The sequence below is a fragment of the Pocillopora verrucosa genome, chromosome 8 (genome assembly GCF_036669915.1).
Source record: "Pocillopora verrucosa isolate sample1 chromosome 8, ASM3666991v2, whole genome shotgun sequence".
Classification (NCBI taxonomy): domain Eukaryota; kingdom Metazoa; phylum Cnidaria; class Anthozoa; order Scleractinia; family Pocilloporidae; genus Pocillopora; species Pocillopora verrucosa.
In genome coordinates, this window is record NC_089319.1 from 8,418,549 (window position 1) to 8,441,336 (window position 22,788).

At 38.5% G+C, this 22,788-nt stretch overlaps 2 protein-coding genes and 1 pseudogene across 5 annotated transcripts in view; all 3 read left to right on the plus strand.

Annotated features, from left to right (window-relative positions):
- The first annotated feature begins 1,983 nt into the window (after nucleotides 1–1,983).
- Nucleotides 1,984–9,393, plus strand: LOC131793223 (acid-sensing ion channel 5). The gene is made up of 7 exons (XM_059110638.2): nucleotides 1,984–2,167; nucleotides 3,686–4,596; nucleotides 5,070–5,226; nucleotides 5,879–5,941; nucleotides 6,478–6,625; nucleotides 7,136–7,227; nucleotides 8,471–9,393. The coding sequence occupies exons 1-7, from the start codon at nucleotides 1,993–1,995 to the stop codon at nucleotides 8,581–8,583; spliced, it is 1,659 nt and encodes a 552-aa protein (XP_058966621.2). The 5' UTR covers nucleotides 1,984–1,992; the 3' UTR covers nucleotides 8,584–9,393.
- Nucleotides 9,394–11,282: 1,889 nt separating this feature from the next.
- Nucleotides 11,283–22,788, plus strand: part of LOC131793201 (3'-5' exoribonuclease HELZ2-like) — a 29,866-nt gene continuing 18,360 nt past the window's right edge. For 3 of the 4 annotated variants that reach the window (XM_066170651.1, XM_066170652.1, XM_066170653.1), the window contains exons 1-15: nucleotides 11,283–11,509; nucleotides 12,518–12,678; nucleotides 17,117–17,168; nucleotides 17,273–17,467; nucleotides 17,687–17,723; nucleotides 17,869–17,993; nucleotides 18,784–18,846; nucleotides 19,282–19,449; nucleotides 19,641–19,677; nucleotides 19,844–19,968; nucleotides 20,139–20,222; nucleotides 21,239–21,304; nucleotides 21,547–21,604; nucleotides 22,224–22,271; nucleotides 22,376–22,450. In XM_066170651.1, coding sequence (XP_066026748.1) covers nucleotides 12,665–12,678; nucleotides 17,117–17,168; nucleotides 17,273–17,467; nucleotides 17,687–17,723; nucleotides 17,869–17,993; nucleotides 18,784–18,846; nucleotides 19,282–19,449; nucleotides 19,641–19,677; nucleotides 19,844–19,968; nucleotides 20,139–20,222; nucleotides 21,239–21,304; nucleotides 21,547–21,604; nucleotides 22,224–22,271; nucleotides 22,376–22,450 — 1,147 coding nt within the window. In that variant the 5' untranslated portion in view covers nucleotides 11,283–11,509; nucleotides 12,518–12,664. Of the gene's footprint in view, nucleotides 11,510–12,517; nucleotides 12,679–17,103; nucleotides 17,169–17,272; nucleotides 17,468–17,686; nucleotides 17,724–17,868; nucleotides 17,994–18,783; nucleotides 18,847–19,281; nucleotides 19,450–19,640; nucleotides 19,678–19,843; nucleotides 19,969–20,138; nucleotides 20,223–21,238; nucleotides 21,305–21,546; nucleotides 21,605–22,223; nucleotides 22,272–22,375; nucleotides 22,451–22,788 lie in introns of all 4 variants that reach the window. The other variant, XM_066170654.1, reaches the window with a different exon arrangement.
- LOC131798108 (putative nuclease HARBI1) lies at nucleotides 12,783–15,634 on the plus strand (annotated as a pseudogene).

Below are 22,788 nucleotides of genomic sequence, written 5' to 3' on the forward strand. Positions count from 1 at the left end.
TAACTCGATATACGCACGCTAAAAGCATGAGCAAATTATTTTATAACAGAGCGACAAAAAGGATCTGCGCGAAGAAGCCTTTTATTGTGATAGAGTGCAAAATTCTCACAACGCACAAAAAAGTAAATAAACTTCCCTATTGGCTGGTCAAAAACACGCCACATTTTATTCTTTAGTTTGAGCGAGGACATTTGATCCAGTTTACCGATAACTGTGAATGAAAAGCTCAAAATTTACGGGGAAAATGGAGAAAATCAAAGCCAAACGAACTCAAGTGTCACTAAAAAATGTTTTAAAAGTCAAAGACCCGAAGTTATCAAGGGTTTTGATTGACCAAAATGATGTTTACGCTACCGTGCACGGTGCAATCGGAGGAGAGAGACAGCAGGAAAATTGCAGTTTTCTCTTGGGCAACTGTTATTTTTTAGTTCTGGCTGCAGGTAAAAAAAATGCTCACGTCATCGTATTTACGCACGGGCGTGCGTAAATAAAGATTTTGTTCACAGCGGCTCAATAGGACTTATATAGGACAAGCACACGCGCTATATTATAATCAAAAATTACTAACGATGTACGTGTATTGTAAGCATTCTCAATACTAACATTTCAAATAAGTGATACTAAACCACAATATTAGGCAATTGTTTTATTTTATTTCCAATATCGGGTGCGTATCGCGTGAGATACTCTAATGGCACGGTAAGTAGTGATACTAACCCGCAATATTGTTCAATGACTGTTTTTCCGTTGCAATGCGCGTGCTTGCCCTATATATGTCCTATGAGCCACTATGAACAAAATCTTTATTTACACATGCCCGTGCGTAAGTAAGATGACGTGAGCATTTTTTTAACCTGGCTTCAGAGTTTCCGTCCTGGTGAGCTGAAACGTATTTTCCCTTCTCTTTGAAATATGGAAGAAACCAGTGAAGAACTTGCCAATTTTCCTATCGGCATTGACCTTTTAGGTCCTGATCCAACAAGCAAAAAAAAAATAAATCCGAAAAAACTCGCAAGTTGCACGTTTCGCAAATTTGTCGGTAGACCGGTTCTTTGACATTTAAAACATTTTTAAGGACACTTGAATTCATTTGGCTTTGATTTTCTCCACTTTCCCGGTAAATTTAGAGCTTTTCATTCACAGTTATCGGTTAACCGAATCAAATGTTCACGCTCAAACCAAAGTATAAAATGTGGCGTGTTTTTGACCAGCCAATAGGGACGTTTGTTCACAAACTTCCCGCGTTCATCCATAGCTCGATATACGCACGGTAAGCATGAACAAATTCTTAAATTCAACACGCAGCACTTAGGATATTTATTGGTTATACAGTGTATGATAATTATTATATTTGGAATGAGCGTATTTTGCGGAACCTGACAACGTGGAAGAAAAAGGTGAATTGTTTTATTTGTTGTGACTCTGGATAAATAAATAATAGCCATTTGACGCAAAAATATGCACGAATGTTTGTCTGCCGACAATATCTGTTCTGAGATGGGAATAGTTTTCTGAGGGCGAAGCTCGAGGAAAACTGTGATCTTCGAGAACCAGATAAAGTCCAACGATAAATATACGAGCATATTTTAGGGCCTAATGGAGGCCACTGTGTGGTTATTATTCTTCAAATACTCCTCAGCGCGCGGGAAAAATGTTTACGAACAGCTTACTGTTGACGGCCTGGAAAGTTCACTTTTCAGTGTTCTCTGGTACGATTTTATGAACAAAAAAAACATGTTCGTTCTTTTGCTACAACCACACACCGCTCTCTCGTCCTAAAAGAAATTTTAAATGCAGAGTTTTCTGTATTGGATGTAAGGTTCGAAAATGGAGAACTATCGTTTTGGTTATATGTTCGGATATTCCCCAATTATAGCTAGGGGTATTAGGTCACGTAAGGCGTTTCGACCAATCGCACGCGGGTAAAAATATTATTATTATTAATCCCAAAAGTCAGCTATCACGCGCACCATATGCGCCATCTCTCGCTAAATGGAACTCGAGGAAAAACCTACCCCTTTCCGTCAACAATCTCGGGACAGAAAATCCAGCGACATGAAAGCCGTGGGTGATGATCCAGTGGATGACCGAGGGAAGGCTGGGAGAGATAAAAAATCTTCAAACAACTCGAGCGAAGTTGTTGATATCGACGGCAGTTCTGTAACAAGTAAGTAACTAGCCACAATCGGATCAATCGAGTTTCTTATGCTGGATAATGAATTTTTTTTCGAATAGAAGGCAATAAAATAAAATTACAGGTAGTCCGAATCTATTTCACTCGACAGGTAAGGGGATATTGTACTTGGAAAATGCAAGTGAATTATATGAAGTTTTTCACAACAAGGGAACGATTAAAAACGCTTCACCAGAGATAGCAAAGCTAATCATTTCAATTTCCATGAACGTTCAGTCACCTTAACCTTGATGCAAAGATGAAAGTATATACAATGTACTTCTACTCTTCGTGAATGTATCGTCCTGAGATAAAAAGCTGAGAATTCTGAGAAAAACACCAAATACCACATTCATAAGTATCTCTTAGTGTTTCCTTATTTATCTTGAAGGAAATATTGGAACTGATATAAAAGCCACGCTTCATCGTAGTCAGCGAAAGTAATCATTTCAGTTTTCACGAACGTTCAGTCATTTTAATCAAACTGAAGCATAGATGAAAATGTGAACTATGTATTTTCACTTTTCGTGAATAAATTTTCCTGGGATAAGAACTTGAGAATTTTGCGTAGACCACTAATACCACATTCATAAGTGTTTCTTAGTGTTTCCTATCTAATCTTAAATGGTATATTGGAGCAAGTGCGTGACGCTTTTCATATGCTTATTGGCAAGCTCGGAAGTGAATGCCGTGCACTATGTATGGACTTGGCTCGGCGACAAACTCGGTCAGTTCTAAGTTGAGTGAAGCAACGCTTTCAGCCAAATGCAAAACGTCTGTGTTTTTCACTTGCTTTGAAAACACGGTAGCACGTAGAAATATTGAATTGGAGTGCGCCGATTGAATAAACATGATCTATTTTCTCGCTCTTTCAGTAACGGCTGGCAAAGTCACAGATATCAATTTAGCAAAAAGTTGTAAGATTATTGTCCTTCGAGTTACGAAAATAAATATAAATAAAGATTGATATAGACTCAGGCTATTGATGCAATTTCAATTTTTTAAAATTTTATTATTATTTTCATGGATACTATCATTATGATCCTTCTCGTTATTGTTATCATTATTATTGTGATTGATATTTATCTTTTAAGCCGTTTCTGTCAGAAATTTTCTTGAGTTTCCTTAGAGGTTACTGGAACTACATTTATTTTATGCACTGAGTTCTTTTTGATTCAGAGCATTTTATCATACCGAAAATCTTACTGAAGTTCTAACAGATAGCCGAAACAGGTCTATTTTTCAGACGAAGTCAACGGCACCAGATTCTAAATAAATGGGACAAAAAAAGAAAAAAAAACAGATGTGGTCTTTGCAAGAATTTGCATTTGAATAGAACCTTTTCCCAGCAAACAGAGGGACAAAGCGTGCTAACCTACTGGTTAATTAATTAATTAATTCATCATCAGATTAATCATTTGATAAATAGTTAGATCGATAATTAAAAAGATAGGGTAATTCTTTTGTAAATATGTTGTAACTTCGTATTTTCTTTTTCCTTCAAAAACAAAGTTATTGAAAACCGCCCATTTACAACGTTTTACACTCAAGAAACTCCGCAGGGAAAAGCTGAAACTCCAGAAACTGAAAAGTGGGGTGATTTTGCACAAAACACAAGCCTTCATGGTTTCCGAAACATGTTTTTTCGGGCATCTCTTTATGTGCGAATACTGTGGCTTATCTTACTACTGGCCTCAACTGGTTTGATCTTGTATTTCATGTATAGAAGCTTTAGCAAGTATTTTCAATACCCCATTGCCACGGTCATGAGGATCCAATACCCAGATACAATGGTTTTTCCTGCAGTTACTTTGTGCCCCATGACAAAGTTCACGAAAAACAAAATTTTCATGACAGACGATGACGTAATGTTTCAATCATTGGGGCTAGACTTACCCGTTTGTAATGCAACAGCGCATGTCAGAAAGGGAAGGCCATGTGGAGAAGCCCTACTATGCTGTTGCGCATCTTACTTCCAAGACGTTTCTGTGGCTCTCAGTAACTGCACCGAAGAATACAAGAGAGAACTTCTTGATGTTATAATGAAAGACAAGAAATCTTTCAATGACAAGAAATTCCAGGAAGCCTACGGTCCAAACCTGCAGAGAAATCTAGCATGCCGTTTCGGCTTACTGGATTACAGGTGTTCTGGGAAGGATTTTTTACCTACTGTAACAGAGCTGGGGCTCTGCTTCACTTTCAACTCAGGGCGGAATGACAAGGAAATAAAGAAAGTGTCTCGTAGTGACTCAGCACGGGAGCTACATTTAGAATTAGATCTTCACTTGGATGACCATTTGGCTGGGTTTTTCTCTGAGGGGATCTTCGTCATTATCCATGATCAGGGAGTATATATAAACTCTGCAGATACTGTTCTTGTAGCCCCCGGGAGTTATGTTCGCATCAACGTCAAACGAAAAGTGGTAAGTTTATGTGCTAGTAAAATGCAGACATTAAAGGAGAGGTCTTGTTGATGAAGTAGTATTGAGTGCTCTCCCATCTAACCATGGCAGCCCGCGCCTAATTCCCGATTCTGGCCTTGTGCATGGGTTTTAATATTCTCGACCTTGCTTCGGAGGTTTTCTACGGGCCCTTAGTCCAGTTTTCCTCCCTCTACAGAAACCAAAGCAAAAATTTTACTTGATGCTGGGGACATGCTCAATAGTATTAATGACTAGGCATATAATTGGTCTGCTTTTGTTCGTTCTGTGACCGCTTCGAGACGGGGGGCCGCGATCAATCAAAAGTGAAGGGTGGTCACTGTTCACGAAATCTACTTGCGTAGAACAGCTATAAGCAGCAGCACTTTTAAAAGATAGAGGACTCTATTGTTTCGTACTCTGCTTGTTTACATAACTTTGTTCCAACTATTTGTTCGCTTGTTTTCGCTTCAAAGTATCGCAACAAGAAAAGTCCATATGAGACAAAATGCACCGAGACAAAAAATCTTGCTGGTTTCCTAAAGTACGACTCTGACGGATGTTATTACGAATGCTTGTCAAACACAACAGGGAAGAAATGTGGCTGTAGGCTACCTTCTCTCGTTGACTCAGGTAAATAAATAAAATGATCCAGCTCAGGATTTTCCCTCATTCTTTTCTTTTTCCTCGCACTTTTCTTTTTCTGTCGTAAGCCTTCAAATATCAAGGGATCGGGTAATCAGATTTAATCCTCAACTCTTTTAATCCTCAAAAATAACAGGTAACTTTCAATCCTCCTCGGTTTTTGCTTTATTTCAATGTTTTGAAAATATCTTAACACCGAGGCGCATTTCATTATTTTTATAGCAAATGCGCAATATAATTATTAAATATTATTATTGTTATTATTATTATTATGATGATGAATGACCTGTCAAGTTATTTACAAATATGAAAGAAACAAACAGACCAAGACAAAAGCAACTTATCATATCTACCCCTCCCCCTTCCCATCTGTTCTCGCGCTATATAGGGGAGGAGGGGATGATTTTTCATTCTAACTGAGAGAGGAGTAATAACTTTTGATCCGCCTTAGCGCCTTTCTGATTGTTGGTTTTTCGATCGTCAATATTCGGGTGGTATATTGTGGTTGTTCCTATCAACGTTCGTTGATAACATTCGTCATTTGTGTCCCTGAAACGCCGATATTTAATGAAACAGAAGTGTCATCATGATTAGATAGGCCTTTCTTTTCATTTAATAGTGCAATTAATTTTTTTCCAAGATCGCTTGAGCGAGAGGATCTGCTTCAGGGATGACTTTCCATGTGTCTTTAAGGTGTATGAAGGTAATAATAATATACATGTCTTTCCTTCCTCCTTCCTTCGTTTGCCCATTTTTGGGCTCCTTCTTGGTGCAGAAGACACAGGACACGTCACAATAGAAAACCGCCTCATTAACCTATCATTGTCATTGTTTCACTTGTTCCTTTGCCGATTTGTTCATATTGTTTTACGTCAACTATGTCTTCTACACCGAGTAAGAGCCCGTCTTGGTCAGTTTCTAGTATCTGTCAGTGGTGTTGCCTGTCTACCTACATTTTGGCAGTCCATCCTTATAACAATCAAAGACTATCGTTACAGCTTTGTAATGATAGAAATATACTGAATCGAAACCTTGCGATCACAAATCGAGAAAAATCAGCCGATTTATGGCAGCAGAAAACTCAGCCATGAGTATTCTACAGTTTACATGCTGCATAATGCAAAGCGTAATAGCTTTGAGATGAAATTGTCAGAAACTACCAATCAGAGCCGATATTCTGTATGACAGATATGACGTAACTGGAACTGATTTCTTTATCCTATGCTCTATATGCACAAGACTTGGTCAGCGGTAACCAGTGTGAATGCCCCCTCGCTTGTGAAGTGGTCAAATACGAGACAAAAACATCTGCTGCAGCCTTCCCAAGCCCACTGCTGATCAAACACTGGAAAATGCAGGGAGTTAATAAGACTGATGACTACCTCAGGTACGTCGATTGTAAATTGCTGAAGAGGACGAGACAATAGCCGATAGCAGTTAACAATGCAAAAAGCTAATACTTTCATGATCTCATCCCTTGGACACGGGGGAGGGAACTCGTGATATTGTTGTGAGATATTTAGGGATGCGTAACTTTTGGTTTATAATTATATTTTAATCAAGACACTACATAATAATTAAAATTGATTCCTGTATAGCACCTTGGGATCTAAATCTTCTCCTGTTTATTGGATTTGCAGGTGGCATGTTCTCCCATCATAAAAAGATTCCATACATGATTTCATGTTATTATATCTTACAGAAAAATACATAAAACTTTTCATCAATTCTTGCAAGAGCCCTCGTCATAAAATAAGCGACAGAGAGGAAAAAAATCAGAGAGGAATTCTCCACTCGACCTCCTGGTTAGGGCCTACTCTCGGCTCTAATCTCTAATAATGTTGATGGTGACAACAATTATTATTTCATTGATCTATGTGAATATTCATCTTTGCAGAAAGAATCTGATAATGCTTCAAGTTGGCTACACCTCCTTAAGTTATGAACACTTTAAGCAAACATCTCAGTACGACAGTACTGCACTCATGGGTATGTTGAATGATTACAGATCTTTTACCGATGTTTTATTAAAAAAAATAAAAAAATAAGATAAAATAAACGAGGCTCGCTCACTCTACTTTACTTCGTCTTCCTTGGTGTGGTTCGCTTGAAGTTCTGAGAGATTTATGCAGTGTCTAATTGGTCAACCGCACCCCACAGCTGTTTCACCATCCCATACTCCAACGTTCAAGTTAGGGTGATGTTGGCCGACGTTTTTCTTAGACCGGCCAATTGCTATTTTTGTCTCTAAGTTTTCAAGAATACTACGCTTTAGCGCTTATGCATTCCTGATTTAAGAGCTCGACTATCATTTTCAAAATTAATTACTATTACTAAGATTTAATTGCTAATAACCGCTACACACACACACACACATTTTTATTTTTTTATTTTCTTACATATTTACAAGATATTCCTTTGACCCGCAGATAGTAAATTCTAATCGAGGCGGCTCAAAATTTATTTATTTATTTATTTTTTCTTTACTGACTTAATTTAATTACACTGGAAATAAAACGGAAATGAATAAAAATAACATATAAGGAAAAAAGATACACAAGAAAAGAAAAAAAAGGAAAATGACAGACGTTCATTGTAAGGGAGAAAAGGACCTAGAGTTTCTAGGTGTACCACAAATTAATGTTTGTGATAGGGCCTCACCTCCCTTGTTTGATACACACTCTTGCTCACTGGCTGATATAGAGTCTACGACCTGATTTTCAGTTGTTTGTAATGGTACTATGACTAAGTGGAGTCCAATTCGGTCTGTAGTCATACTAGTGATGACAAAATCGGACGACCGCGCAATTGGAGTCCGACTTGTTTATCACGAGTACGATTATAGACCGAATTGGACGACACGAAGTCCTATTACCAATTAATCATAAAAACTACATTTTCCCAGAAAAGAAGAATAGCCAAGTTATGAAAGAAAGGGACAATTTGCATTAAAAGACGGACAAAGGAGGCGTAAATTACTTAATGTTATTGTGCAATTGTGATTGGTTGATTTCAACTACAACTTTGAATGTGATTGGTTTATTTAACTGTCCGATAACGAACTGTCCGATGACGAACTGTCCGATAACGAACTGTCCGATAAAAACTTGGTTAGTAAATTAGTGGAAATAGGAGTTTTTTTAAACCAATCACAATCGAGGAAATCGATTTTTTATGATTACAGTAGAAATCGGTTAACGATGTGTTTACTGTACGGTTTTGTTTCCTATAGGAGAAATTGGTGGTACCCTTGGATTATTTCTCGGCTGCAGTGTTCTAACTGTCATTGAATTTATTGACTTCGCCATCTACTTGTGCTACATTCGAAAGAAGAAGACCTCCTGATATCCAAGCTGTACTCTGTTAATTAAGCACTTAACTGAGGTTCGAAGGTGAACCCTAAAGGTTATTTACCGAATGAGTCACCATCCGTTTAGTTTTGTAATACTACAAGCTGTGGTATTTAAATTTGATAAGCCTCGTTTGATAAAGTGAACTTATTAAAATGAAAAAGCTTCCATAGGTCACTCACTTTTTTAGAGCACGTGCAGAAACTTTCACTCTTGACAAAACTTTATTCAAGGAAGGACTTTCCAAGATGGTTGACGCATGCAGACTTCTGTGGGAGGATAGAACTGACCGAGAGATTTCAAACAGTCTATAATCTCTTGATGTGACACACATCTCTAAAAAAAGAAACAAACAAACAAATCGTAACAAAAAGCGTCAAAGTTTTTCCTCCCTTACTCAAATTTAAATTCACATTTTATCGGCTTAATTGACGGCTGGCTAAACAAAAGCCTAAAAGTTTACTCAGTAAACAGTGATTTAAAATATCGTGGTTTAATTTTAAAAAAAAGTCCTCTGAACTTCAGTTATCAAAATGTTCTGAGCACAGTTAACGAATGGCAACGATTCAGACAAGAAGGCACACCGAAGTGTGTTCAGATAACTATGCTCCAAGTGTATCTGAGCGCAAAATTAAGAATGTTATCTGGTATTTAGGAGGGTCTCAAAGGCGCGATGGCTCTAACGGCTAACGGTTAATATCATTCTATTGTTGTTACCATAATTTTTTTCACCTTTAACATTTTTAACGATCATCGGTTAAAGTGTGTCACTTTTTTATGCCTAACGGCTAAGGTTTTGGGCAGTTTTACGGCTAACGGTTAACCCCGTTGAGAATCTCCACAAGTATTTGATAAAAAAAGGACCAAATTGAAAAGGTAGTGATCATTGTTTTGAAATTGCCCTTTGTTCCACGTCTGTCAGATTAGCACGTGGCCGGTTGTTTTAGTCGTGATGGTAATAACTGAGAATGTTCATTTCCCGACAAAATTGACAAAATTCGGCACGTTCTTCTAAAAACCCATAAGAAAGTCAAGAAAAGCCCAAGGCTGCACACTCCATTTCCGAACGCCCGATCGGAGTAGCGAAAACTCCAAGCTCAAAATGAGCGGATGGCCACAGATCCAATGCAGAATCCAAGCACACATACTGTAGTTTCATTTCAATTCACTACAATCTCAATCTTCCCCGTGAAGTCGATGCTAAGCCACAGTTTGCTTGAAAAATTTCCAGTTTACAGTTTAGACGTTTCCAACGGCCCGCGTTCACATTCAACTTGATACGCGACCGTTGAAAATCAGCTTTGTAACCCTGCCTCCTTTTTAAACTGAGCCTCGCTGAGGACCACCCCGTCACTCGGCATGAACAAATTCTGTTAGAACCACGGGTGCCAAGTTACGGTGTGGATCCCGGTGAGGCTTAGTTTGGAGCTGTGCAGCCTTGGGCTTTTCCTATGTACGTAGCAAACCTCCAAATAGATAACTCGCTGAAATGGGTTCCCTTCAACGTAGTAAGCGGCTAGATAACAAGCAATGCACTGTGAAGTAAGGTGAGGTATTTTTTATGAGAATTTGACCTCAATTTTTATTCCTTAGAGCGGTCGTAAATATTTCCATACGAACTCTTATAACTTCGCCACGACCGTTATTTCGTAATGCACTTATCAGCGGCCAGATGGGGGAATAGCGCGGGATCTGCTGACTTTTGTCACCAATTTTTGGCCCGGGACGGGGGCATTGGACCGCTTTTGCATTTCCGAGGCAAGATACACGGGGAAAGACCCGCGGGATTTGTAACATCGCAGTTTTTAACTTTGAACCCTGTATAGCCCCGTGTAGTAAACACAGGCCGAGGTAAGTATATGTTAGTTTAACTTACAAGGTATAAAGCTGAACCTCGCTGTGTACAGAAAACAGGTGGACCAGCTATTTTTGCTTACTGTATATATTATTGTTAAACTTTTACTAAAAATTATGCAGGAAATTACGTTACAATTTGGGAGTCCTTCCAAATTATGCTCCCCGGGGGAGGGACAGTAATGGCTTTTTGGGGAAGAATATTGGCCCTGGGTAGGTGGAATTTGCAAATGTCTTGGTGCAAATGCCCCGGGGTTCCCCAGGGTTCCCCAGGGTTCCCCAGGGTCAACCCCTCGGGATGGCCGCTGATAAGTGCATAAGACGATCATCTCACAGCCGGAGCTTGGACCGCCTGTGTGTGAAATAGCTGTCGTCAGCGTTGCCATAACCAGTCTTAACTCATGATCAAGATTTCGCATGGTTCTCTTTGACAAAATCGTTATTTTTCTCGCCTAGGGGAGACGTTATCAGAAATGATGAATTTATAAATACGATTTAGTTTATTCTTGACTTGATATGCGTTCTGAATTTTATTGATTTCTGAACCGGAACGGTTCACAGGAGAATTTTGCGTTGCGTGACAATAACAGAACAACAAAAGCAATACGAGTAGGAAATTGTGGTACTTGGACTTCTACAAGAAAAAACGCATAAAGTTAAATAAACAGCTTATTGGGCCATAGCGATCTGACATGGAAATTTAGTTATTCTAAATTGAAGCTGTGAACATAGGCCGTTGTCCACTGATCAAATGTCAATCTATTTAATCAATCAATCTATTGTTATGAAACTCACGTGCTGAGCGCATGACAGCCTCATCTGCAATTTCTGATTCAGCTCTCCTAAACTAGACAATAGTCTTGTATGTTATTATTTCGCCCGAGGTCGTAATACTCGACCAAATGCTGTTGAAAACGTCGTCAATGATTTCCCGGCGTACTTATTAGTTTGTTAGTTCAAAACGTTGGATAAGTATTTAGAAATGCAGACAGCGTCGAGAAGGTGAAATTTTCCCGAACAAAATGGCGATGTGTTCGTTCACGATGTAGGATATATTTGGCTTTAGGGTAAGTCAATAGTTTTCATTTGGTATTTCTATAATTAGCGATTCAAAATGAACCAGATCGTGGGAAACGTTTGAGAATTTCTTTGACGAAATGGTTACGGTGGTATCGAACAAATAGCGCGTGTTGACCTATTTTCCTTTTAACACCTGAAGAAATGATGTTTGAACGTCAAACGCACGAGGGAAATGTGATTACGGAGGGCTTAAGATTTCTTCAATGGTTTCCTAAACTTCAGGGCAGCGCTCTTATATCATTAACTCCGACGCTTACTTCCTCTGTTATTTGGTATTAGGTTATTTGTGGTAATATGTAGTCTAAATCTTCCAAAGCTTTTCAGTTTCTTTGCGGTTGAATAGCTTTCCTTCTTGAACTTCTGTGGTATCAGTTCGTGTTGTTTATATTATCTTCTCGAGCGGGCATAGTCATGAGAGCGTTGATGATTTTTCAAAATGAACTTGCCAGGTTTAAATCTACAAGGGAGGGGATTATTCACTAGAAGTTCTTGTGTCTTTCGTTTTAACGAATAAAAATTTAAACAGGTCGAGTTATTGTTTATGCGATGTTAATCAAGCCGTGACTGAAAGCTGTCGCTATTACGTGAACTTATTTAATTGCTCTTGCATTGTTTAGTCTGTCACCAAGCGCCTGGTGACAGTTTTTTTGCAGACGTTTAGATACTGGTTATGATCTGTGTGAACAGAGGCATTTTAATCATGTTTACGTCGAATTTTCTCACGACGTAGGCGAAATGTCAAGGAATAGAAAAAGAAAACACTGAGCTTCAGTTTTCATGCGAAAACAAGAATAAATTTATATTTATTCTTTTTATTCTTGTTCTCTCGTCACCATGAGTTTCGACTCATAACGTAGCTCCAATTTCTTCATATAAAACCACACACAACCCACAATTCCTCCAATCGCTTTGACGAAGGGCTAACGCTCGAAACGTGGCCATTTACGTTAACAACTCAGTTTTAAATACTTAATTACCCTGTTATTTATTTAAAGCGGCGAGTACCCGGCCACCTCCTCCAGAACAGGTGATACACTCAAAGTCTGCACGAGAGCCAGCAGCAAGTCTGGGTGAAATACTCACCTACCAAAGGCAGTCTTTCCTTTTACATTCTATTGCGTTATATACTCTGGAAGTCAGTCATGGCGTACCACAGGTAATTATCTGCTGGCATCAAGAACGATACTAAGCTTTATCTTTTAAATCTATTCTTTTTTTTTTTCTTCTTCAATTATTTGTTTATTTGCATGTCTACAAGTCTATTCCGTTTATAGAGCAGGCCCCGGTTGTTCGAAAGCCGATTAGCGCTAACCCACGATTAAATCGCCCTAACCCAAGAATAAAATTTAACCTACGATTAGTTTCTGTTCCTGAAAGCGCGATTAGCACTATCCCAGAGTTAAAATAAAGGTTAACTTTAACACACCTAGCGAGGTGGATTAACTCACTAATCGAGGGAAAACTTTCCCCAAACAAAACAAAATGGCCGACTTATTACTTGGCGGATTAGGCTTAATGCCGGCCCCAAGAAGGAAAGAAAGGACATTTAGGCTACCAGACGACTTTTCCCTGTCCAATTTTACTGATGAAGAATTGAGAAGTCGATATCGTTTTGGCCGAGAGTCCATAGAATTTTTATCTGAGCTCCTTCGCGACGATCTTGAAAGAGATACATCTCGAAACCATGCTTTGTCGACAACTGTGCAAGTCCTTGTAGCGTTGCGCTTTTTCGCCTCCGGAAGCTTTCTTCAAGTTATTGGAGATACTCTGGGCCTGTCAAAGTCATCCGTGTCCCGTATAATCGGTCAAGTTTCGCTTGCCCTTGCACAGAAACAAAGAAACTTCATCAAGTGACCATCGACCGAAGAGGAGATACTTCAAAACAAACGCGGTTTTTTTACCAAGGGGGGATTTCCTGGGGTGATTGGCTGTGTTGACGGCACTCACATCAAGATTCAGGCACCACATGAAAACGAAAACGATTTTGTCAATCGTAAAGGGTTCCATTCCATAAATGTGCAAGCAATTTGCAATCACAAAGGTAGGTAAAATACTCAAATGTCACAATTAGTGTTCTATAAAAATTGCAAAATAACCTTTGGCAGGGAGGGGTACTCCCCTTATAGAAGGTTTTGGATTGAGATTTCTAGCACACCAGCTGCTATGGGGTTGCATTGTTGGGAGTTACTAGATTGCAGTTTCACATATTCAGGAAATGGGAGTAGTGATAAAAATTTTTTTTTTTTAATATTTTTTGAGTCAAATGGTATAGGTGGAGTTTGGTTTGCAAACACACATACAGAAAATTTACCAAAATTATCACACCAATATTTTAGTGACAGTATAAAAAAGTAAAAAACAAGGGAAAAAAGCAAGAAATAATGTGGGATATTTGTGAATATATTGCTCAGCTAATGACCAACAGAGTGCAACAATCAGCAGGGATTTCAAAATGATGCAGTCTCCCAAATTTCAAAAAACAAATTAAACAATGAAAAGGTTTTCCAAGTAAACTAAATATTTGTATCAGTTACCCCAGTTCATCATAGACACAATTATTGTTGTTTCTCTTTGCAGTACATTATTGTTATAAACTGAGATGAGATTCTGAGAACTGGTCACATAACTTCTTTGCTGTTTTATTTTAGGCATGTTTACCAACATTGTAGCACGATGGCCAGGCAGCACCCATGACAGCTTCATATTTAGGGATTCAAGAATTGGCCAACAACTTAATATCCAACACCAGTCCCTGGAAGATGGTTTACTGTTGGGTGACAGTGGTTACCCTTGCAAGCCGTACCTGATGACCCCTTACCTGAATCCAGTCACTGACAAGCAGCAAGAGTTCAACAGTGCCCACAAAAGAACAAGAGTGGCAATAGAACAAGCCTTTGGCTGGTGGAAGCGAAGGTTCCATCTGCTTCATTCTGAGATCAGAATGAAGCCAGAAAAAGTGTCCATCATTATCGGAGCATGTGCAGTTTTACATAACATTGCAATTCTGAGAAAGGAACCTTTGGATGGCTATGCTGAGGCTGATGATCAACCTAATCTTGTTTGCTTCCGGGGTCCAGAGGATGGCAAGGTCATCCGAGACCACATCTGCAACACCTTTTTCTGACAATTTTTAATTTTTGTATTTCTGCCTTATGCAATCAGTTTTGCTCTTAATTTAACTTCCCATGAAATATAAAAAATTCATATATGCATTTAAGGGGTTTCTGGTTGAAAAAAACACATTATAATAAGTTTGACTCAAGAATCTGTTTTATTATGTCAAAATACATTTTGAGAACAAAATACATTGTGTATGTTTTATAATAAATTATATGAGAACAACATTTGCCCAAAATATTTCTTTAAGAGGACTTATTACACTATTCCTCCTTTAAAATGAATCGGTGTTGGGAACTACAAAATTTGCATTTAATGCAGTTGCGAAGGTTTGGTTTGCATTGACCTGTTGCTCCAGAAGATGAATTTGCATTTTCAATTTTTGTTTTTTAAGATTCAACATTTCCTTCTGAGTACACAGGCATTCGTACTGCATTTTTAAAACACCGCCATTACTTATCCTTTTTGAAGGCTTCCTCTGTTCATCAGCCTTGGCTGGTGAAGAATGCATGTCTTCATTAAGGCTCAGACAGTCTTCTTCAAACACAGTCTTCGCAGACTCTGCTGGTAAATGAGCATCTTCTCCTACAAAATATTTCAAGCACAATTAAGGTTTCACTCAGGCTCAAAAAGTGTGAATTTAGTTTTATGCATCACATAAATGAAATAACAGAAGGAGCATCTCTCTCGCAAGGAATCTGAGGCTTAAACATGTAAAAAATAAATTATTCAATTTCATAAAATGAATTTGTGTACTGGTAGACTTAACTCAGTGAAATCATTCACGAAAATGCTTATAAAATCTGTAAATCATGTACCAAAAGTTAAGCTTATTTTAGACAGATAAAGGGGAATCAGAGTGAATCGACAACGAGAACCGTACCACAGTTTAGTGATCGAAAAAATAGGACATGATAACAGGTACAACAACAAATTATTTCGTCAATCACAAACATAAACAAAGTTGCGTGAAAACGAAATAATAAAAATTAGTTATTTATTCATGTAAATAGCCGATCGTAAATATTTGAAGAACACTCCTTAGTACAAGATAAATAAAGAAACAATAGGAGCACTTTGTCTTTGGCAAAACGAATTTTAACCAAATTATAAACCGTATCCAAGACATTCTTCGAAATCAAAGGTTTTTGTCTCACTCCTCAGATCGCTTTCCAAAATGACGGAGCTATGCAATCTTCGACATATGAATTAATCAAGTGAAGCTGAAATTTATATATATGTCTGCTAAATTACTGACAGTCCGTCATGAGCGTTCGTCTATATTCAGCTTAAACAGGGTTTAATCGAATGCAACCCTATAAATGCCGCAAAAGCAGAAAACCGGTTTGGAGTTCTCCGTAGCAGCCTTCGCTTAGTGAAGTACACTCATGAAATGTGACGGGATAATAAACTAAACAAGGTAAAACTTGATTAATACAGTTACGGATATTGGAAAAAAAAACATGCAAACTTATCTTTTCCTCCCTTGTGTCCGAACAATTCGTATGCTCAAAGACGGGAAAGCGATTGATAAGCTGAAAACCCCGCCGAAACAACATGGCCGGTTGACTGTCTACAATTTTAAAATTTTTGGTAACCTAGAAACAATAGAGAATTGTTTACAAACCTGTCTCAAAGCCAATCAAACCGCTGAACGCCGGCGTGTCCTCAAGCACCTCAATAATCTCTTTGCTGGCAACACTCGGCGACTTTGGAGCCCGACCACCTCCAGTTATCTTGGTCTCCCTCTTGAATTCTGCAAATTCTTTCTTGGCGATGCTATGGAGATTTTTCCACTTGTCTTTTACCTCCGTGACTGTTCGCTTGGCTGTTCCGACCGCATTTACCGCTTGGGTTATTTCTTCCCATAGCATTTGTTTCTTTTTGTTGGTCACAGCATTCGTTAATTTGGATTGGATTAAATCGAGATTTTTTTTGACATTATCGGTGATGACTTCAATCTCATAAACTGAAAAATTATGCTTTCTTTTTCTGTCTTTCGTTTGGTTTCCACTTCCATGTGCACTCTCCCTTTCCGCCATTTTTTCCCTCCAATTTTTTTTCGCGCGTAGCCGCGTAGCTCTTAATAACCGGTTTGACTGGTTTAACCTCAGCTTAATCGTGGGATAGTTAATCAAGGGATAAATCTGCTTTCAGGAACGTTATTTTAAACCTAGATTAGCTATCCTTGGGATAAGAAATTTAATCGTCGATTAACCTCTAATCGAGGGATAATTTAATCGGCTTTCGAACAACCGGGGCCAGGTTTAGTAGAGTCTGTCAGGAAACATTCAAAATTTCGATCAATAATGTAACAGGGGGAAATCAAATTGTTATGAACATCTTTTCATGAATTACTTCTTTTCATTAGCCATTCAACTTATTTCATAGTTAACATCATCGAAACATTTTTAATAATAAAAGAAGTTAAGTGACACGAAATTAAAGAGTCATAACTTTCAAGCATTACTTTGCAGTTCCATGTCTTTTGATGCAGAGTTAGAAGACTTACCATTTCCCATATCGCCGGTTTGTATAACTTGTTTTAAATAGTAGATTACACTTTATATCGCGGGTTCCATTTCAGAGGATGGTGAATTTATTTAAAAGACATTCTTTGTTTTTATCTTTAGTCCCTGCTGAGTTCGTCTCTTGTGTCGCCAAATCCCGTGGAAACTGTCAACAATGCTGAGCAATTCATGGTGACTGGAGACTATGGTACAGCTGCAGCGCTTTTTACTTTAGCTCTTCGACACTCAGAAGTTGTCGTTCCTCCTGATTTGAAAAGTGCTATTTTATGCAAAAGAGCTAAATGCCTCCTTCGTCTGGTAAGTATCGTCTCCCTATCTCTCAACCATCTTTATGTGACGACCCGTTTTTTTTTTAAGGCGCTCGATGAAAATGTAAGCGACTGACGTGCGAAAAAGTTTGGCTTAGTTCTTTCCATTCGACCCATAATTCTCGCGGTTTTGTTCCTCACGACACAGGCTACGTCTAACTAAAAGCTAAGTGTTCATTAGTGATACTTTTTTGCCTTTGATCTTCAGAATTACGTTCAGCAAGTTTTGCGGGATTGTTTAGCTGGTAAGAAAATCAGAATATTAATTAATCTTTTCTTTCCAGTTTATTTTGGGAAGAAAGGAAGATGGAATCATATTTTATGTGAGAAATATTTCCCACAAAGTGTGGCAACTTCGCACAGTTAGTTTGATTTTTTTTTCTTTTTCAGCCAGAGAAATCATCGGAGGAGAAAATGAGCACATAGCGTTTTTATGGTCGCACGCACTAGAATTACAAGGCCAAGTGCTGAAAGCTTTTGTGAATTCCGTCATCTACAAGTTTCTCGATCCCGAGGTATTTCTCTCCAGTTTTTTAGACTCGAAGCATTGAAATACATACCTAAGTCAGTGAATTTTAAATTTTGACTCGTTTATTGTCAGATAGGTTCATATTGAGAAGAAAGACTTGCAGGGACGATTAAATTAATGCATCAGATGTTTCTAAAAAATTTAACTAGGCTGAAACCGCAATTAGCAGGAGCAGACCGAACTCGGCCACCCGACCGCCCGTAATCAATAAGATAACTGGCTCTCCTACAATCCTGCTTTTCAATTTTAGTTTATCACTTTCTTTGTCCCCCCAACCAACAAACCTGCGTGCACATGCCCTCAAGTGCGCTTCCCTTTTTGAAACGTCACCAGATCTCCCCCCCCCCCCCCCCCCCAAGAATGCGTCAGGTTTCTCGTTCTCGGACTGTGCAAAAGTAAGATTTGACGGGTTGAATATCTTGCTTCGCTGCCTTATTTCCACGTCGCCTTGGAGATTTTGTTGAAGTCTTTACAGGTGGTTTTACAGGGCTGCACATGAACTTAGGCTGACTGATTTTAATTATCAAATAAAGATCAAATAAAGAAGCCTTGACTGTGCTCTGTTCTGAGCACGAAAGAAGTGTAGGAATAAACACGAGACGTGGTCGACTATTTCTGCCCACTTGACAGCTTTAGCTCAGCTCCGTGTTTTGTACTCTGATGGAGCACGCTCTTTCAACCAATAACAGAGCGTGTTGCATCCGAATAATAAATAAATGATGAAAAAAAAAATCCGAATTCTTCATTTTTCTAACAGTGCTTTCCTTGGTTTTTAGATGAAAAGAGATAAGAATATTGTGGACAGGTTAAGAGCAAAAGTAAAATCGATGTGTGGACAGGTAAAGTATGGTTTATAATAGCTCTTAAAGAATAATGAGACTTATTCTGTAGCAGACGAACACTTTCAGGAGCGAAATTTTTCAGTGAAACGTTCGCTGAAAGGAACTAGTGAGAAAATTTCCAAGCTTAATTTCGGAAAATTGATTACGTACATATTGCGAAGATGTATTTTTAGGGTACATTTGAGTAATTCAGTTATTCGAACATTTTTCCATCACGGAGAGTAATCAAACCGCCTACGTACACACGCAGTTTTACAAACTGGAACTGTGGTCATTTTGAACGGACTCTTCATGTTTTTTTCTATCACTCGTACACTCTTTCTAACCTGACTTTAATTTTGTGTTTTAAGATTTCCTTCTGACATAATCACACGAGCTCTGACCCAGAATCAAAAGTGAAGAATAATACATTTTTGTCTAAATTCTTTTCAGGGATTTCACCAAGTAAGCAGCACAGTCGATATGCTAATACAACAGGGAAAAATGAAGCTTGCAGATTCTCTGACAGAATTAGCTCTGAGCTTCTTTACAGAAGTCGTGACTCTATTCCCAATAGTCGTGGAGGCTTATGAATTACGAGCTCAGTGCTACTTCAAACTGGTAAATATATTTTTGTGGCATTTGTTTGTTCACAGGCTGGACTGGGGTTGCAGTTCTTAGGGAATCTAAGGCACCTAATTGTCTAATATATAGCTATAACTAGGAGCAAAAATTATGAACATAAAATTCGATGGTCATTACCATAAATTGTCCCCCTCCCAGGTCATAATATGCTTCTTTTCTTTCATCAGGGAGATTTTTTCCAAGCCAAACGCGACTGTAACCGAGGTATGAAATGTTTCAGCTGTTCTTAAATGAATTCTTCAATTCATTTGATATAATTTTATATCAAACGTCTTCAAGTGTTAGGAAAAAAAAGCAACTAAACTACGATCTTATAATCGTCAACTTTGCCCTATAATTATACCTACATTCTACGTTATTTTTTCCTCAGCTCTTGAATTGACCAATCGCACAAGTACCGTTGCGTTTGATATAGAAATTAGAATGAAAATTCAGTTCGAGGAGTTCGATGATGCCTTGAAACTGGTGAATGAATGGCAAACAATTGATCCTGAGGTACGTTTCGCGATGATTTGAACTATTTAATCTAGCGCTCATGAGTGACCTACTTGAAATTGTGTTAGACATTACAGAATTCCAAGAAGAAATTCATCAAAAAGTAAAACTGAAAAGGAAAGTTCCCAACAATAAAGTTAGTATAGCTTATGCGTTTCTCTTTTTCAAAGAATGTTGAGCTCTCTGCGATCGAATCGGACATCAGGGCTAAGATGGCAACAGTGCAATCTCAGGACATACCGCCATGTCAGTCAGTAAGTAGACGTTGATTATTAATAAACCTGCTTTAGATATGTCCTGACTGCTCATTAAAACCAGACAATAAGTGGTATGTAATAGTCCCTATTTCACAACTCTGATGCATCAATATCACACATGACTGAGAAGTCTTAAAGTTTTAGCGCTTCACCATTGATAGCATATCAGTGTCATGATATAGGAAGTCTCGAGAGTTTTGGTTTGATATCGCAGCTTTCAAATACTCGGTGACTTTCTATCCCATTTTTGTATCGCTAGGTAACATTCAATTCCCTTAAATGTTTATCAAAAAATTCATAACGACATTCTATCGTACAGCTTTCCAATATGTCGTTACCCGTCCATCAATCTAGGGAAATTGGCAAAATACCACCTATCAAAAGGGTGGAGCCCCTACGGGTGCGTGTTTCCGAACAGCGCAGTGGTTTGAAAGTAGGTAAACGAGAACTCAATGACTAGCGGAAACCTGTAGCAATTAAGGAAAGACATTGGTGTAAATATTGAGACCTTTTCTCAAGTGGAGCAACATTCAGATCCCATTGACCCCTCAATGTCAACAGTCAGATCCCATTGTCATTAAAAAGTTTTATAATGTAGCAAGGTAGCCCTGGGGTAAATCCGATTGTTCTGATTGGTTCTTACATCGTCCGGGTTTTGTTACACCGTGTATTTTTTGTCGCGAAAGCCAGCAAATTCAATCTACACAAGTTTGGTCAGAGCCCCTTATATGAGACTTCTTGCTAAACTCGCTTGCTCGCGTCGCACTGCCAGGACCTCGGGCCAATATTCTCCATTACGACTCTCACGCTCGGTTAATAAGAAGTTATCAAGTAATGGTGTCAAACAATGGCTAGTACTGACGTGTAGCTCTGTCAGGATTGTGGTTTTTTCTTAGGGTCAGAATACAGCTAACTAATCGTATAGAATTCAAAGTCAGTTTCATAATACCTCTTCTTAACGATCTTTTTTTCCTTTTCATTCAATAAAATGTATAATTTTTGCTTTATTTTAGGAATACCAACAACAAGCACAGGAAATAGAGGAAAGGAATAAGCAAGAAGACGTTCAGGATGCGAAGGTTATTTTTGCGCTAACTTATTTTGTGTTTCTCATTTTACTTTTTTGCGCTGGCTGTAAATAACTCCTTTTCGACACTTGAATCTCACATAAAATAGTAAAGACGATGTACACACTATAAAAATTTGAACGTATGACTTTTAGCATTTACCGAAAGCTTGGAGCTCCTGTCTTCTCCCTAAAAAAACAAAAACGAAATAAAACAAGGATCTTCTTACCTCTCTTAATGTTTCTTACACACAGGGCAAAGCTGTTAATCAGAGGAAAGAAGAGCAACTTACAACATCTTACGATTCTCCTGGTAAATACGCGGTGAAATGTACTTTTAGGGAGAGTATGCTTTGGTTTATCTTGTCTATGCCTGGCCCAGCTAACAAATAAGAATACAATGAAAATTACAAAAATCCAATACCTATTGAAAAACCTGCGAAAAACCGATTTGTTTCCGTGTTATTATTTTTTTCTTTTTGTTCTTTGACCTCTTCTTCATTTTGTATCTGGTACTGTTATTGTCATTGTCGTTGCTGTTTTTGTTGTCGTCTTCGTCGTTACGAGTGGAGATGATAACTAAACTACCCTTCATAGTTGATGTTATTTAATGGGCCTCTGTCATAAATGGCAGGACTATCAGTTATTGGTATTCTTTAATGTGCGTGTATATAAGCCCTCCTAGCCTCGTTAAAATGTCAGTGAAACCCTAACAGAGCTGGCCAAACGATGATTTCATCCCGACTTGAGATACATACCCGACTTACCGTTTTATCCTCTCTACCCTCAGTACTTCTCAGTTGATACTAACTTCCTTTGCTGTTTTGTTTGGTTACTTTGGGTCAAAGGGTTTGTGGAATTGTGTATAGCGAGGTATTTAGGGTAAAACAGCATCAATAGAATTTAGTGGCTCTCATTTTTTTAACTTCAAGGGGCGCTGAGAGCCGGACACCTCCTTCCATCAGCTGCGCCTGTGAAACGTATGAAGGACCTTTTTTTTAACTTATTAGTGTAATTAGTTCTCGCTCTCTCACGCACTTTGTTACCAAAGGGTTATAAAGAAAGCTCATATTCTATTTTCTAGATTCTGCTTTCCCAGAGCGGAAAAAGAGACGAAGAATAAGAAATAAAACAAGAACTTTAAGGGCTGCAAGAGAAGGTAAATCGTTTCCCCTCTCTCCCCCTGTTTCACGCTTGTCTCTCTCCGTATCTCCTTCAGACGCCTCTCTTAAGCTTTTCTCCTAATCGCATTTTAAAGCAACGTGTGTATAGCTTTTGCTGGTGTGCAGTGCATTTCCTCTCGGGCACCATATCCGTTTCTTGATCTCTTCAGTTAAAATTAGTTCTGTTTCAGTTCGGGCCATAACCATTTCTGGATATCGTTTTCGGGCTTTGTGATTGGGCGAGATCAAAACCAAAACAAAGCAAATTTGGCCGAGAGGTGCTGGAAACAAGAAGAAGCTGATTTTTTTTGTGGCGGCCATGTGGCGGCCATGT